The sequence below is a fragment of the Mobula birostris genome, chromosome 4 (assembly GCF_030028105.1).
Source record: "Mobula birostris isolate sMobBir1 chromosome 4, sMobBir1.hap1, whole genome shotgun sequence".
In the NCBI taxonomy this organism is placed as follows: Eukaryota; Metazoa; Chordata; class Chondrichthyes; order Myliobatiformes; family Myliobatidae; genus Mobula; species Mobula birostris.
Genome location: NC_092373.1, coordinates 157,512,070 through 157,529,806, shown reverse-complemented (window position 1 = coordinate 157,529,806; position 17,737 = coordinate 157,512,070). Strand labels below are relative to the sequence as shown.

The window sequence follows — 17,737 nt, the reverse complement described above, 5'->3', positions numbered from 1 at the left end:
ATTCCTCTTTTCACCCTGTCTCTTGCAAAAATGCCATCCCCTTCTCGCAATTCCTCTGTCTCCGCCGCATCTGCTTTCAGGATGAGGCTTTTCATTCCAGGACGAGGGAGATGTCTTCCTTTTTTAAAGAAAGGGACTTCCCTTCCTCCACCATCAACTCTGCTCTCAAACGCATATCCCCCATTTCACGCACATCTGCTCTCACTCCATCCTCCCGCCACTCCACTAGGAATAGGGTTCCCCTTGTCCTCATCTACCACCCCACCAGCCTCTGGGTCCAACATATTATTCTCTGTAACTTCTGCCACCTCCAACGGGATCCCACCAGTAAGCAAATCTTTCCCTCCTCCTCCCCTGCTTTCCACAGGGATCGCTCCCTACGTGACTCCCTTGTCCATTTGTCCCCCCCATCCCTCCCCACTGATCTCCCTCTTGGCACTTACCCTTGTAAGTGGAACAAGTGCTACACATGCCCTTACACTTCCTCCCTTACCACCATTCAGGGCCCCAGACAGTCCTTCCAGGTGAGGTGACACTTCACCTGTGAGTCGGCTGGGGTGATATACTGCGTCTGGTGCTCCCGATGTGGCCTTCTATATATTTGCGAGACCCGACGCAGACTGGGAGATCGTTTCGCTGAACACCTACGCTCTGTCTGCCAGAGAAAGCAGGATCTCCCAGTGGCCACACATTTTAATTCCATGTCCCATTCTCATTCTGATATGTCTATCCATGGCCTCCTCTACTGTAAAGATGAAGCCACACTCAGGTTGGAGGAACAACACTTTATATTCCGTCTGGGTAGCCTCCAACCTGATGGTATGAACATTGACTTCTCAAACTTCCGCTAATGCCCCACCTCCCCCTTGTACCCCATCCGTTATTTATATACACACATTCTTTCTCTCTCTCTCCTTTTTCTCCCTCTGTCCCTCTCACTATACCCCTTGCCCATCCTCTGGGTTCCCCCCCCCACCTTTTCTTTCTCTTTGGGCCTCCTGTCCCATGAACCTCTCATATCCCTTTTGCCAATCACCTGTCCAGCTCTTGATTCCATCCCTGCCCCTCCTGTCTTCTATCATTTTGGATCTCCCCTCCCCCTCCCACTTCCAAATCTCTTACTAGCTTTTCTTTCAGTTAGTCCTGATGAAGGGTCTTGGCCCGAAATGTCGACTGTACCTCTTCCTAGAGATGCTGCCTGGCCAGCTGCATTCACCAGCGACTTTGATGTGTGTTGCTTATATTTCATAAAATCAATTTTTCTCTAATTGTCCCTTGCTCATTTCCCAAATATTTTTAATTTCAACTGGCCCTAATTCTCTTACTAAGCCTGTTTGCCCATTTCCCTCTCTTTCCTCTTTAAGATGTCCTTGGAATTTGATTCTGAGTCAATTTGAATTTGACTCAGTTTCATCTTTAGGTGATACACACTTAATATTAAATAGCTGATAAGCACCTGTTTGGTGCTTTGGAAAGTTTTATTAGTTGTATAGGGTCTTTGAAGAATAAGCAGAAATTCTGGCATTGTAGAAAGCACTCTTGGTTCAATCAATACTATCAAAATACGCTAAATCGTCTATCCTGTCATGGGGCTGATGATGTGTTCATATAGGTTGCAGATATGTGCGGATTATGAATCAATCTTAATTAGCTGTATGTGTGACAAGTCATTTTTGTAAATGCACATTTTTCTGGTTATTAAATGACCCAAATCATAAAGCTACTCTTTTTAAATTGTCTTTTTGTAAGAGAATTGAGTATTTATTACACTAACTTAACAAAGTAGCTTGTGGCCCACAAATAAATGCACTTAAGTCGTGATCATTTGTACCATGGATGACAATTATGGAAAGAATTATCAGAGCAAACAAAAATTGTTCAACATTTGTGTCTAACTAAAACAGGATCTGAAGAATGATCTTTTGTATGCAAAATGTGTAAATGAAATGCTGTTACTGTTTGTGATCTCTAGACACCCTATTATGATTGACTCTAGGGAAATGTATCAAATATCTGAAAAGAGTACAAATTTCAATGGTACAACGCTTATCGTGTTGATTGGGGAATCAGCTTCATGATCCCATGTCCCAAGAGTAATAAGAACCATATGGTATAGTGCATTAATGATTATAAGTTTATCTTTGCCCGTCTTGGCAAATCCTAATGCAAAATGCTGGTTGTCTTCTGAATTTGTATACCAATTGTTTTTCAACTCCTGATGCCAGTTTTTACACCCTCTGACCCCATAATTTGTGCATTGTCTTCCCTTTCCTACTTCTCTCCTTGTGGCAGAATTCCATCTCCTTCTGGGTACAATTTCCCACTTTCTTTACCTCTTTCCACCCACCCCACCATCACAAATGCCAAGCTACAAAATTGTAGCCTAGACACAGGACTGAACAATTTCAGCTTGCATTTCAAATCTCTCAGCTCCAAGCTGGGGAAGGAAAACCAGGTGTTGTACTTTTTGCTCTGAAAATCTGCAACAAATGGCATATTTCATCTGAGGCCTTGGACTTTGGGCAGAATTGCTGAGGCCAATAATCAAAACAAATTTTGACTCCTGTATCTCCGCAATTCTAACACATTGGTTAAGTTGAGCTAGAGTTTCTATTGTATATTTTCACTACCATATCCAACCTCTTCATGAATTTTCCAATTTAAAGTTAAGGATACCAGAAAGAATTGTATTGTTCTTGTATGTACTTTTTATTTCAACATTTTGTGGGGATAGTAGGGAAGTTGTTTCTTTTTCTTTACTGAGAGCCAAATATAGAATAGTACAGCACTGTACAGGCCCTTTGGCCCATGATGTGCTGACCTATATAAACCTACTCCATAAGCAATTCAACTCTTCCCTCCTACATGGTCCAAAACCCTCTATTTTTTTCTTAATTCCATGTGCTTATCTAAGTGTCTTTTTTTTTTATGTCCCTATTGTATCAGCCTTTACCACCAACCCTGAGAGTGTGTTTCATGCATCTTCTACTCTCTTCATAAATAAAAATACCTCTGACATCTTCCCTAAACTGTTCTCCACTCACTTTAAGTAGATGTCCTCTGGTATTGCCCATTTCTGCCCTGGGAAAATGTCACTGGCTGTCCACTCTATCTGTGCCTCTCATAATCTTACACAGCTCTATCACGTTGCCTTTCATCCTTCCTCTTTCCAAAGAGAAAAGCTCTAGCTGTCTCTAATCCAGGACAAAGTGTGGTCTAACCAGAGTTTTATAGAGCTGCAACATAACCTCAAGTTTCTTGAACTCAATCACCCAACTAGTGAAGGCTAGCACACCGTACACCTTCTTGAACATGCTATCTCTTGCATAGCAATTTTGTGGGATTAGTGGGATTAGACCACAAGATCCCACTGTTTCTCCACACTGCTAAGAATCCAGCCGTTGACTTCGTACTCCACCTTCAAGTTCGACCTTCCGAAGTAAGTCACTTCATTCTTTTTTGAATTGAACTGCATCTGCCATTTCTTCTGTCTATATCCTGTTGGAAAGCGTGACAACCTTCTACATTATCCACAACATCACCAACCTTTGTATCATCTGCAAGCTTACTAACCTAACCTCCTCCTTCCTCATCCGGGTCATTTTATAACAATCACAGGGAATGGTGGTTTCGGAACAGATCCCTGCAAAACACACTAGTGACTGACCTCCATACAGACTATACTAGCACCCTCTGCCTTCTGTAGACAAGCTGATTCTGAATCCATACAGCCAAATTTCCATGGATCCTACGGCTCATGATGTTCTGGATGAGCCTACCATGGGGAACCTTGTCAAACACCTTACAGTATAGACATCTACAGTACACCACATCCATTGCTCTATCTTCATCAATTTATTACCTGCTCAAAAAACACACTTAGACTCATGAGTAATGACTTGCCCCTCACAAAGCCTTGCTAACTATCCTTAATAAGAGTATGCTTCCCTAAGTGCTTGGAAATCCTGTCCGAAGAATTTTCTCCATTATTTTGCCCACCATTGACATAAATGGTTTAAAATTCCTAGGATTATTCCTATTGCTTTTCTTAAACAACGGAACAACATTTGCCATTCTTCAATCCTCTAGTATTACTCCTGTGCTCAGAGAGTACACAAAGATCATTGTCAATGTCCCAGCAATCTCTTCCCTCCTTTCCCATAGTAAACTTGGATATATCCCATCTGGCCTCGGACTTTTCTATCCTAATGTTTTTCAGAAGCTCAACATTGCCTCTTTCTTCACCTTGACATGCTCCAACACATTAGTGTGCTCTGCACTGGCTTCGCATTCCCTCTCCCTGATAAACACTGAAGCAAAGTATTCATTAAGGACCTCCCCTACTACCTCTGCTTCCAGGCTCATGTTTCCTTTAACCCTGAGCAGTCCTACCCTTGGTCTTGTCATCCTGTTCTTTACGTATAGGTAGAGCGCCTTGGGGTTTTCCTTGGTCTTGTGTTCTCAATCTTAATCAAGGTTGTAATCATCTTAACCAAAGCCCTCTTCTAGCTGCCCTAGAACCCTCCTTCTTAGCTACCTGAGAAATCTCAAGAACCCTGTCTGATTTTTGCCTTATAAACCTTAAGTATGCCTCCTCCTTCCTCTTGAATAAATGATTCAACTCTTTTATCAACCATTGTTCTTTCACCGTACCATGCTCTCCCTGTCTCAGATGGACTGGTCTATCTAAAACCCCATGCAAGTGGTCCCTAAATAATCTCCAAATTTCTGCTGCGCATTTCCCTGAAACCATCTATTCCCAATCTGTGCTCACGTCCCTGTTTAATATAGTAATTAATTCCCCCCCCCATTAAATATTTTTCCATGTCTATGTTTAAGGTCAGGGTGTTGTGGTCACCATCTCCAAATTGCTCTCTCACTGACATTATGGCCTTTCCTTCAGTCAATGTTTCCACGTAAGTGTCAGGAATCTGCCTTTCTGTCCCATCTAAACCTTTGGCACCAAGGATGTGCCAGTCAATATTACGGACGTTGAAGCCATTCACGGCAACAATCCTGTTTGCACCTTTCCAAAGTTTGTGACAGCCAAGTCCCTGTAATGGCCACAACATCATAATTCCATGCACTGATCCATGTACTTACATTAATTACCCTTGTTTCAAAATTTCTCACATTAAAGTAAACACATTTCCTTTCTCAAAGTCTATCTTCGCATCGTATCTATCTTTACACAAATTGCCCTGTCATCTGATCTAACACTCTCATTCTCATCCCACTGCCAACTTCGTTTAAACTCTCCCCAACAGCTCCAGCAAACTTGCAAACTAGGATGCTGGTCCCTCCCAAGTTCAGGTGTAACCCGTAGCTTTTGTGCAGGTCATACTTTCCTCAGAGGAGTCTCTAATGATCCACAAATCTGAAACCATATCCTCTGTACGAACTCTTCAGCCACACATTCGTCTGCCATATCATCCTATTCTTACCCTTACTATCAGATGGCATAGGCAGCAATCCAAAGATTACTGGCCTTGAGGTCCTGCTTTTTAGCTTTTTTCATAACACCTCATATTTACTCTTCACAACTTCACCCTTTGTCCTAGCTATGTCATTGGTACCAGTGTGTACCATGACTTTTGGTTGTTAACCATGCCTCTTAAGAACACCTCTTTGTCCCTGGCACCTGGAAGGTAACATACAATACCATCCAGGAGTTTTGTTTTCGTCCATAGAATCTCCTCTGTGTTCCTCTAACCGATGACTCACCTATCACTACCACTCTCCTGTTCTCCCCCATTCCTTTCTGAGTCACAGAGCCAGTGGACTTGGTGTCAGAGAACTGGCCACTGTGGCTTTTCCATGGTATGTCATCTCCCCTCCCCCCTCCAATAGTATCCAAAGCATTATACTTGTTATTCAGGGGGACAGTGTCGGGGGTATCCTGCACTGATTCCCTTTTACTTTTATCTCTACAGATGGTCACCCAGCTACCTATGTCCTGCAACTTAGGTATGACAGCCTCCTTGTAATTCTGTTTATCAACCCCTCGGCCTTCTGAATGATCCAGAGTTCATACATACATCTCCAGCTCCATTTCCTTAAAGTGGTCTGCAAGGAGCTGCAGCCAGATGTACTTCTCATTTGTCTAGTGATCCTACTGCTTTATCTATGCAGTAAGAAAGAAAGAAACCTTACTAGAAGCTTACCATAGCCTCTGCTCGTTTACTCCATTTCTTCTCATTGAAGTCTCTTGCCAAAAGAGACAATGTCTTTGGAGTAGGATTTGTGATGCTCACCAATAAAATGACTTCGGTCTCTGCAGTATAAAGTAAAGGAGAAATTCCTTCTCATTTTGGATAAACAGAATGATAACTTAGAAACAGTAGAGGGATCAAGATTTGTGAGTTAGGGCTTACTGTCCAGATGAAGTGTCTTGACTGACTGTTTCCTTCTACAAGTGCCTGACCTGCTGTGTTCTACCGGCTTCTGGTTTGTTGTTAATTGCTGAATGTCATTGGTTTATGTGGTGATGGGCATTTAAATGAAATTGAGGGTGAACGTGTAGTTAAGAAGGGACTGAGGATTGATCCTTGTAGGACACAATATGTAATTACATGGAAGCAAGAAAGAAAGCTACAATAGGTGACTTTATAATGATGAGCAAATAATTAAGAACAGAACCAGGTGAGTGCAATCCTATCCAGCTTATACTGTTAGTGAGCTATTCCATTGGAATAGCAATGTCTTGCAGACCCTGTCAGAGTTGCTGTGCATCCGATGTTGTCTCCAACCTCGTTCGAAATTGTCTCTTCACCCTTGAAATAGCCTCCGCAAATCATACCTGGTTTTCTGGTACAGGCCTGGGTTGCCAGACTTGAATGCCACAGATCTAGCCTTCAGCAGACGATGTACCTCCTGATTCATCCATGGCTTTTGGTTTGGGAATGTACAGTAAGTCTTTGTGGGCACACACTCATCCACACAAGTTTTAATGAAATTGGTAACAACTGCAGCATACTCATCCAGGTTCGAAGATGAATCCCCGAATACAGTCCAGTCCACCGATTCAAAGCAGTCCTGTAGGTGCTCCTGTGCTTCCCTTGTCCATATCTTCTTGGTCCTCACTGCTGGTGCTGCAGTCTTCAGTCTTCGCCTATAATCAAGGATTACAAGTTCAGCTAGGTGATCAGGCTTACTGAAGTGAGGGCGTGAAATAGCACGGTAGGCATTCCTGATGGTGGTATAGCAATGGTCCAGTGTGTTGTTTCCTCTGGTATTGCAAGTGATTTGTTGGTAATTGCTCAGTGATTTTTTTCAGACTGGCCTAGTTAAAATCTCCCAAAACGATGGTGAAGGCTTTAGGATGTGCAGTTTCGTGCATGTTGATCCCATTGCTCAGATCATCTAAAGCCTGCTTGACATTGGCCTGAGGTGGAATATAAAATGACCCCAGAAAACTCCTGTGGTAGGTAAAAAGAACGGCACTTTACTGCTAGATAGTCCAGGTCTGGTGAGCAGAATTGGGACAGCACTGATATAGTTGTGCACCAAGAAGAGTTGATCATGAGGCATACTTCTCCGCTTCTGCTTTTGAGAGACTCTATAGATCTTTCCTGATGGTGTATAGTAAACCCATCAATCTGGATCGCTGCATCCAGTACGGAAGGGGTTAACCAGGACTCTGTGAAACAAAGGACACGTGGTCCTAATGTCACCATGACTAGGTTCAAGATTTTGATTCGAAGGATTCAAATATGATGCAATGAAACAGATGGGCACATATTTCTGAGGGACAACATAATTCACCTCTTGAGAAGAAAATGAGGTTAGAAATATAATGATCAGGGAAGGAGAGCTCAAGGACTAATCTGTGTTGTAGTCCGATGACAATAGATTCGAAGGAAAAGAGGGCCATGTGTAAGCCAAGAAGAGAAGTGATTAGGGCATTAACGTAGTTGGAATGTAGAAGGCAAGTCTCCAGGTCCAGATAAGCTGTATCATGAGGATACAGGACAACAGGAAAAGTTGACACTTCAAAGTTAGGACAGAGCATGGTAATTTGCATCAGATTATACGACTCATACAATGTTATATGGCTTTATGAATTATCTCATGGGTTTATACAAAGACAACATGAAAATTGTTACTACTCAAAATCCTGCTTCTTTTAAATATTTTACATATTCTTTGGCACCCTCTCCGTGGATTAAAACATTTGGAAAATTATGTCAACTTCTTAAAGGAAAACCAAATAGTAATTGTAGAATGTTTATTTGTTGATGTTAGAAATAATATGTCAGTAAGTTAGGAAATAAAGAAATTGTATTATTTTGAATATTAAAAGTAAGCAAGAAAAATGGATAATCGTTAAGAGTTTCTATTCTTTGCGTTTTAGATTCAGACATTTGGTCTGCAGGTGCCATGCAAGAAAGTAGATGATTTAACAAGTGGAGTTGTGATGGCACAGGTTCTACAGAAAATGTAAGTTTGAAAACATATTTCATCTTTTCAATTTGTACAAGACTTCTCAAGCTATCAGCAAGTACAAGTTAAATGGGTAATATTGCATAAAACAATTGCAACTCTTTAAGATGTATTGAATTGCATAATGAGAAATCCTCACTTCAAGGTAAGTATTTTGTTTGTTCTCATATCATGTAATCACTACTGTAACTGAATTTCAAATCTAACATGATGGTAAATGTAATAAGCATATACAACAGTTCACATCTGAGCGACAGGAGAACACACATCATAGTACAATAGACTCTGTTTTATTATTTTGCACAGCCTGTGATAGCCAAGTTCAACTCTTGGCCTTCACGTGTGGCTTAGTTAGTAGGCCCAACAGAACTGTTTCTACTGACAAGAGAAGGAGCAAAGTCAGACCACTGGCGCCTTAAAACCAGTTGCTTTGGGCAGGTGGGGCTTGTCAGCCTTGGATGGCAGCCCACCTGGGAGAAGGAAAACTCTGATTTTAAACCTCCACTGCCTTATGGCCATGCCCACCCGTGGGAAAGGCTTCAGAAGTAAACCCTGAGGAAGAAATCTGGAGCCGGTGTCCCTAAGGCAGTTTAATGTTGTTTACAACTTCACTCTGGCAACCTCTATGATGACACTGGTGCCAAGATGTATCCCTTGCCTTTCCTTTGAACTACATCAGTGACGTGGAGAGGGGGAACCCGCTGCATGGGCAACAGCCAGTTCTTCAAATCTTCCTGCTCAGGCTTGCGTCCTGGAGAGGCCACAGACCAGCAGAGGCGCAAACCCATGATCCCCTGGGACCGACAGCTGCCTACTACATTATTGTTGCACAGTATTGCACATTAGTAAATTATTATTATGTGTATTCTGTACTTAATTATTAGTTAATATATTGTTATTGCTAAGTGTGTTTTTAAATGTTGCTGCTGTAGCAAAATAATTTCCCATTCAGGATCAATAAAATACTTAATATTATTATTAATAAACATGGTGTGTCTTCATTTCCTTACAGTAATGGAGACCATAAGGTTATCTGGATTTGCTTATCTTGTACTGTGAGACTTTTATATCATAACAATATTTTTAGCCTCTGACTTTAGTTCTTAAGTTTGGCTGCTTGAATATGACACTAAATGAATGTGAATGCAGGTAATGTTTGTGTTACAATTGGAATGAAGAAGTACTATTTTACATTTTTCAAGTTATTTAGCACGTTGAAAATGTCTTTTAAATTGACAGAGATCAATCATGGTTTGATGATACCTGGATAAATCGTATCAAGACAGAAGTGGGGGAGAACTGGCGACTAAAGGTTTGTTACCATTTGTTTCTTTTGAAGCTAACTGAGACAACTTTAAGACACACTGGAGCATAAGGCTCACAGGAAAAAGTGATTTAAATCCCTTGAAAGCTATTGCCTTTTAGCTTGCTAGCAGTTTCAGAGCAGTGAAGTCTGAAACCTTGTTATACAATCCATGACTTGTTAAGCAATAACTAATGTTATTTGAGTCCAAAGAAAGTCACTGGATCATTACTTGATACCCAAGTAACTTCATTTACATTCTTTGTGAAGCTTCAGTGCAAGGAATAATCTTGATGCTACTTCAAAGTTCAAAGTACATATATCACCATAGGCAATCCTGAGATTCATTTTTTTGCAGATGTACTCAATAAATCTGAATCAGAAACAGGCTTATTATCACCTGCAGGTGTGAAATTGTTGACTTAGCGGCAGCAGTTCAACGCAATACATAATATAGAAGAAAAAAAAAGTAAATCAATTACGGTATACGTATATTAAATAGATTAAAAATCATGCAAATAACAGAAATAATATATATTAAAAAAAAGTGAGGTAGTGTTCAAGGGTTCAATGTCCATTTAGGAATCAGATGGCAGAGGGGAAGAAGGGTTTCCTGAAACGCTGAGTGTGTGCCTTCAGGCTTCTGTACCTGCTACCTAATGGTAACAGTGAGAAAAGGGCATGCCCCCTGCATGCTGAAGATTTTTAATAATGGACGCTGCCTTTCTGAGATGCCACTCCTTGAAGATGTTCTGTGTACTTTGTACGCTATTACCCAAGATGGAGCCAACTAAATTTACAATATTCTGCAGCTTCTTTTGGTGCTATGCAGTAGTTCCCCCCCCCCCATACCAGACAGTGATGCAGCCTGTCAGAATGCTTTCCACAATACATCTATAGATGTTCTTGAGCATATTTTTGACATACCAAATCTCTTCAAACTCCTAATGAAGTATAGTCGCTGTCTTGCCTTTATAACTGCATTGATATGTTGGGACCAGGTTAGCTCCTCACAGATCTTGACACCCAGGAACTTCAGACTGCTCACTCTCTCCACTTCTGATCCCTCTACGAGGATTGGTATGTGTTCTTTCGTCTTACCCTTCCTGAAGACCACAATCAGCTTTTTCATCTTACTGACGTTGAGTGCCAGGCACCACTCCACTAGTTGGCATATCTCGCTTCTGTATGCCCTCTCGTCACCATCTGAGGTTCTACCAACAATGTTTGTATTATCAGCTAATTTATAGATGGTATTTGAGTCATGCCTAGCCACAGGGTCATGTGTATATAGAGAGTAGAGCAGTGGGCTAAGCACACACCTCTAAGGTGCATCACTGTTGATCGTCAGTGAGAAGAAGATGCTATCACCATATCCGCACGGATTGTGGTCTTCCAGTTAGAAAGTCAAGGATCCAATTGCAGAGGGAGGTACAGAGGCCCAGGTTCTGTAACTTCTCAGTCAGGATTGTGGGAATGATGATATTAAATGCTGAGCTATAGTCAATGAACAGCATCCTGACGTAGGTGTTTGTGTTGTCCAGGTGGTCTAAAGCTGTGTGAAGAGCCATTGAGTTTACATCTTCTGTTGACCTATTGTGGCGATTGGCAAATTGCATTGGGTCCAGGTCCTTGCTGAGACAGGAGTTCAATCTAGTCATGACCAACCTCTCAAAGCATTTAGTCACTGTAGATGTGAGTGCTGCCAGGTGATAGTCATTAAGGCAGCTCACATTATTCTTCTTAGGCACTGGTATAATTGTTGCCTTTTTGAAGCAAGTGGGAACTTCTGCCCAGAGCAGTGAGAGGTTAAAAATGCCCTTGAATACTCCTGCCAGTTGGTTGGCACACGTTTTCAGAGCCTTAGCAGTACCCCATCAGGACCTTCTGCCTTACAAGGGTTCACTCTCTTTAAAGACTGCCTAACATTGGCTCCGAGACAGATCACAGAATAATAAACATAATAGAATCAGTGATAAAGACCGCACCAACTTGGGCGTGCATTAAGTGTGCAAAAGACACAAACTATGCAAATTAAAAAAGAAATAATAATTAATAAATAAGCAATATACTGTCGGCCCTCCTTATCTGCGAGTTCCGCATGCGCGAATTCAACCAACTGCGAATCGAGAAAACCCGGAAGTGCTCTTCCAGCACTTGTTCGAACATGTACAGACTTTTTTTCTTGTCATTATTCCCTAAACAATGCAGTATAACAACTATTTTACATAGCGTTTACATTGTATTAGGTACGATAAGTAATCTAGAGATGATTTAAAGTGTACGGGAGGATGTGCATAGGTTATCGTGGATCGGGATCGAAAAAAAACCATAAGTTCTTTTACTAAGTAAGTTGGAACAGGTACATCCGGTATTATTTAGAGTCAGTCAAACGTTTGTCTTAGTGTATAGTATATATTTTACCTTTCTATGCATATAAAAGCACTTAAGAAACGTATGTTTCAGCGCTGGGCTCGGGAATGGAGATTCCCGAATTCAATCCAGTGACAGGTCGCTCCCGAGCGCGCAGTCCATCCCTGCCGGGTTGATGTGGAGGATCAAAAACCCAAAACCCCAAAACTCAGTAATTAAACCACTGCGTTGCTTAGTAATAATTGTAGCTTTCATCGGGGCAGGGATTTTCTCATTTTATCCTTTAAAATTGTTCCGATTGTTGACTGACTGTAGCCTAACACTTTTCCAATGACCGATGGCGTTTCATCTCTTTCCGATCACTTTATTATTTCCACTTGATTTTATCCTTTAAAATTGTTCCGATTGTTGACTGACTGTAGCCTAACACTTTTCCAATGACCGATGGCGTTTCACCTCTTTCCGATCACTTTATTATTTCCACTTTATTTTCAATTGTGATTATTTTCGTGAACAGAAACACTGCGGATTCAGAGCTCCGCTGTCGGGTCCTAATGCCCACCGCACTTAGGCAAGTTAATTAAGGTCCGTGGTTCCGCTGGGTCCTAAGGTCCACCACACTTATAGACAGGTTGAATAAGGAACTTGAGCATCCGCGTTTTTTTGGTATCCATGAGGGGTCCCGAACCATCCCTCGTGGATAAGGAGGGCTGACTGTATATCGAGAACATGAGATGAAGAGTCCTTGAAAGTGAATCCATTGGTTGTGGGAACATTTCAATGGTGAGGTGAAGTTGAGTAGTTATCCCCTTTGGTTCAAGAAATTGATAGTTGAGGGGTAATAACTATTCCTGAACCTTGTGGTGTGAGTCCTGATGATTCTGTACTACCTTCCTCATGGCAGCGAAAAGAGAGCACGTCCTTGTTGGTGGGGGTCTCTAATGATGAATGCTGCTTTTCTGCTTTTCATGTAGATGGTGGGAGAGGGCTTTACCTGTGATGTACTGGGCCTTATCCACTATTTTTGTAAGATTTTCCATTCAAGAGCATTGGTATTTCCATACCAGACTGTGATGCAGCCAGTCAATATACTCTCCACCACACATCCATAGAAGTTTGTCAAGGTTTTAGTTGTCATGCCAAATTTTTGCAAACTCCTGAGGAAGTGGAGCACTGCGATGCTTTCTTTGTAATTTCACTTACATGCTGGGCCCAGGACAGGTCCTCTGAAATCATAACACTAAGGAATTTAAAGTTGCTGACCCTCTCTAACTCTGATCCTCCGATGAGGACTGGCTCATGGACTTCTGGTTTCTTCCTCCTGAAGTCAATTATTAGCTCCTTGGTCTTGCTGACATTGGGCAAGAGGTTGTTGTTAAAGCACCACTCAGTCAGATTTTCAATCTCCCTCCCTCCTTTTGCCCATATCCATATGTATTTGATATTGTGGTCAGTCCAGATTTGTTTCTCCACTTTGCTGGCCCCCACCTGTACAAAAAGAGAATTGCTTATGAAGCTTGAAGTGTTAATATATCATTCTTCTTTGTTATAGCATATTGAAACTTTTCTTTACAGGTTAGCAATTTGAAGAAAATTTTGAAAGGGATTCTGGATTATTATCATGAGGTGAGGTGATTTGCTTCTCATTAATAAAGTTTAAGAATGAACACTATAAATAGAAAGTTTAAATTGTGAGATTCTATAATCTGTAGAAAATGGCTAGCTATAATGTAAGAGGGATCTAAAATTTCAAATGTCCTTTGGTATGTGTATTAGTGAATTTTTATTCCAGTCTTGTTATTTGCAGAGTGAAACTATTTATAATGGATGGATGTCACTAAGCTTGTAGCTATCTGGTTATGCTGTTTTCTGAGATCTTCTGCGATTAGAGCACCATATGACCTCTTCCACCCTATTTTTTCCAGTCATCAGTGAGGTTGTTGATGCTATGTGAACTGAATCTTCAGCCTACCATAGCAACAGTTGCTGTTTTTAAGTTTGCAGTCTATATGTATCATACAGTATGGAAGTAAATAAATGCTGGATGTTCCCCTCATTATATAATCAAGTACCAAAGAAAGCCTAAATAACCTTCCATCATTTTAAATGGATTACAGTTCTGTGCACTCTATTTAGATGCCCATGTCGACAATCTACTGTGTGTTTTTTATTGCAATTTCCATATGATTATGACTTATGTTTACATATGTATTTGAAAATCAGGATCTGTAGTTTTAAACAATTTAGTGTTGATGTCACTGCCCAGGCAGATACATATTTTTCTATTGCAGAAAGTAGTTTTTTTTTTAATCCACTGCAGTTTATGAGATGAAGTCCTTGTTATTCTTTGTAATCTGCCTGTCTCACTGCGTCTCCATGTTACTGTCAGGAAACCTAGGAGGGACAATAAGTACACACAGAACGCTGGAACGAACTCAGCAGGCCAGGCAGCATCTATGGAAAAGAGTATTGTCGGCGTTTTAGGCCGAAACCCTTCCTCAGTTTTGTCAATGGGGGCCCAAAACTCAGAAATAGAAACCAAAATTAGTTTTACAGAATTAACTTTTTACATATTACTTTGCCAATTGAATTCATGTTTTCCCTCAAGAACCAACTTTGATTTTAAGATAAGATAACAAAGTTTAGTGTTTTCTTTACATTTAATATAACAAAAACCTTTTGGTAAGTATAATAGATTTGATCTGATTGAACAAAATTACTTCTGAGATAAGTTGTCTTTTACCATGTGGTGAAGTTTTCTACTATGATAGAACAAGGATCAACAGTACCTGTTTGACCAGTGAGCAAGAATGATGGAAACATGAGGTATATGATTGTTTCTCTGAGGTAGTAGCAGCTGTATTGGAGTAGCCACTTTGAGAGAGGCTGTTTCTGAGGCTAAAGTGCTCTTGAGTTCAAAGTTCAGAGGCTTTGACAAAGGAGACTCCTCTGCACAGTGAGGCTGAGCAGACAAAGCAAGGTTGTTCCTTGCCATTTTTGTCAGTAGTTGGAGGGATTAGTAATGGCCTTTTAGAAAGGGACCATCCTAGAATTTGCACTGGGAAGTGAGCCTGATCAGTGATCAAAATTTTGGCTGAGCACGTAAGGAAAGTGATCATAACTCTTTAATGTTAAGATAATTATGGATAAAGATAAGACTGTACCTATGGGGTGGGGGCAGGGGTTCCATTTTTGGAGGAAACTGGATTATAATAATAGTAGGCTGGAACTGTGGCGAGCAGATTAGGAGCAGTTGCTTTTGAGTGAATCTACACCTGATAGCGACATTAGTGGGAAGAGGGGAATTGTTAATGTCTCGGGTGGCAATCCTGTATCATCTACAGGGATCTGGACCCAGAATGTTGACAATTCTTGCCTCCCCACCCTACAGATGTTGCCCGGCTTGCTGAGTTCTTCCAGCAGATTGTAGCAAGAGACTTCGTAAATTTAGTGGAAAAGGAAAAAAAAAATAATTTGTTGGATTAAGTCCAACATATGCATATGTAAAGGACGCTGGAAAGAATTAAAATAAGAAATTAGGAAGGTGTAAATGGGCCGTGAAACGGCCGTGAACAATGGATGTTCACGGCAAAAGATGGGTAATGATAAGCCAGACAGCTTTACAGCTATAGTCAGGAAAATGCTTGAAGTTATCATTAAGGAAGAAATAATGAGACGTATGGATAGAAATGGTCCATCAGGCCGACACAGCATGTATTCACGAGGGGCAGGTCCTGTTTCACAAACTTACTGGAGTTCTTTGAGGATATAATGGGCACTGTAGATAGAGAAGAACAGGTGCATATAGTATACTTGAATTTCCAGAAGGTATTCAATAAGGTGCTGCATAAAAGACATCCATAAGAAAATGATGCATGGAGTTGGAGGTAAAGGATTAGTTAGGCAATAGAAGGCAAAGATTTGGGATAAATGGGTGTTTCTCTGATTGACAGTCTTTGGTGAGCCGAGAGGTCTGAGCTGGGCTGAGTGCAGCATATCTAAGTTTTCTTATGACACTAGGTTGAGTGGAAATGCAGAGAGTCTGCAGATTTATGTACGGTATATAGGTTAAATGGGTAGGAAAAGGTATGGCAGAGGGAGTACAATGCTGGTTAATGCGAGCTAATCCACTTTGGAAGGACAAGTAGAAGATCAGATTATTATTTAAAATGTGAAAGATTGCAGCATGCAGTTGTATAGAGGGACTTGGGCATGCATCGTAAAAGGTTGGTTTGCAGGCGCATCATGTTATCAGGAAGGCGAATGGAATGTTGGCCTTTATTGCTAAATGGACTGAATTTAAGAACTGGGTGGTAATACCGTAACTGTACAGGGTACTGGTGAACTGCACCTGTCTGCAGTACTGGTCTCCTTATTTGAGGCAAGATATACTGGCTTTGGAGGCGGTTCACTGGGTTGATTCCAGTTACCTGGGACTATATTCGATGGAATTCAGAAGAATGGTAGGGGAACTTATAGAAACATCAAATTATGAAAGGGGTAGAAATGATAGAGGCCGGAATAGATTGAAGGAAGAGATGAGATGAAACCGCTTTTCCCAGAGAGTAGTGAATCTGGAATTCTCTGCCCAAGGAACCATTAGAGGCAACCTGATTAAATATATTTAAAATATAGTTAGATAAGTTTTTGCATAGCAGAGGATTTGAGGATTATGAGGAAAAGGCAGGTAGGTGGAGCTGAGTTCACGGTCAGATGAGCCATGATTTTATTGAATGGTGGAGCAGGCATGATGGACCAGATGGCCGCCTTATGATCTTATGTGATGCTTGTACATGTGTACTGCTCACAAACCCAAACCGAGGACAGCCCAATTCTTGGGAATTTTGAAGAATTATTTTCTCCAGAGATCGTGAGAATTGAAATACTTATAAATAAAATACAAATGTTGCATATTTGGATGTTATATTTGGATTTTCGCTGGGTAATTTAAGGAAATACCTTCAGTCTGAAATTGATCCTGGACATCTTAATGAGCGCACTGTACACATTTCAACAGAGTTACAAATGACCAGAACGATTTAAATGGAAAAATAAGTAAAACTATTTAATTTGTTTTCCAATATATTTCTCTTCTGGAAACATGTTTAAGACAAACACTATAGTATTGTTTCACATTGATTGCATTCTGTAGTGTGTTTTTAATTCTAATGTTATCCCAAGTGCCAGTAGGAATTTATACCAGTAGACATAAATGATGTTAAATTTTGTCTTAATTTTTTTTAATAGGTGCTGGGACAACAAATTACTGATTTCCCTCTGCCAGATGTTAATTTGATTGGAGAACACTCAGATGCAGCAGAACTTGGACGAATGTTACAACTCATTCTTGGCTGTGCTGTAAACTGTGAGCAGAAACAAGGTAACAATCACAAGATTACAATTTAATATCATGCTTGAGTGACCTTTCTAAGTGCAGATTGGCCATTGTGTTTAGCTACAGTGCTTGCACAGCAATAAACTTTGAATGTGAAATATTTTAGGATGTCCTGAGGATATGATGATGTCCTATTAGTGTAAGTGCTTCCTTTAGATTGCAGTAGACTATAACCATATAACAATTACAGCACGGAAACAGGCCATCTCGGCCCTTTCAGACCA

At 40.8% G+C, this 17,737-nt stretch overlaps 1 protein-coding gene across 7 annotated transcripts in view; it reads left to right on the top strand.

The window, feature by feature from the left end:
* LOC140196685 (protein Hook homolog 3) overlaps positions 1 to 17,737 on the top strand; it is a 103,584-nt gene that overhangs the window by 12,893 nt on the left and 72,954 nt on the right. For all 7 annotated transcript variants that reach the window (XM_072256309.1, XM_072256307.1, XM_072256306.1 and 4 more), the window contains exons 2-5: positions 8,354 to 8,439; positions 9,682 to 9,754; positions 13,694 to 13,744; positions 17,366 to 17,498. In XM_072256309.1, the coding sequence (XP_072112410.1) occupies positions 8,354 to 8,439; positions 9,682 to 9,754; positions 13,694 to 13,744; positions 17,366 to 17,498 (343 nt within the window). The remainder of the gene's footprint in view (positions 1 to 8,353; positions 8,440 to 9,681; positions 9,755 to 13,693; positions 13,745 to 17,365; positions 17,499 to 17,737) is intronic.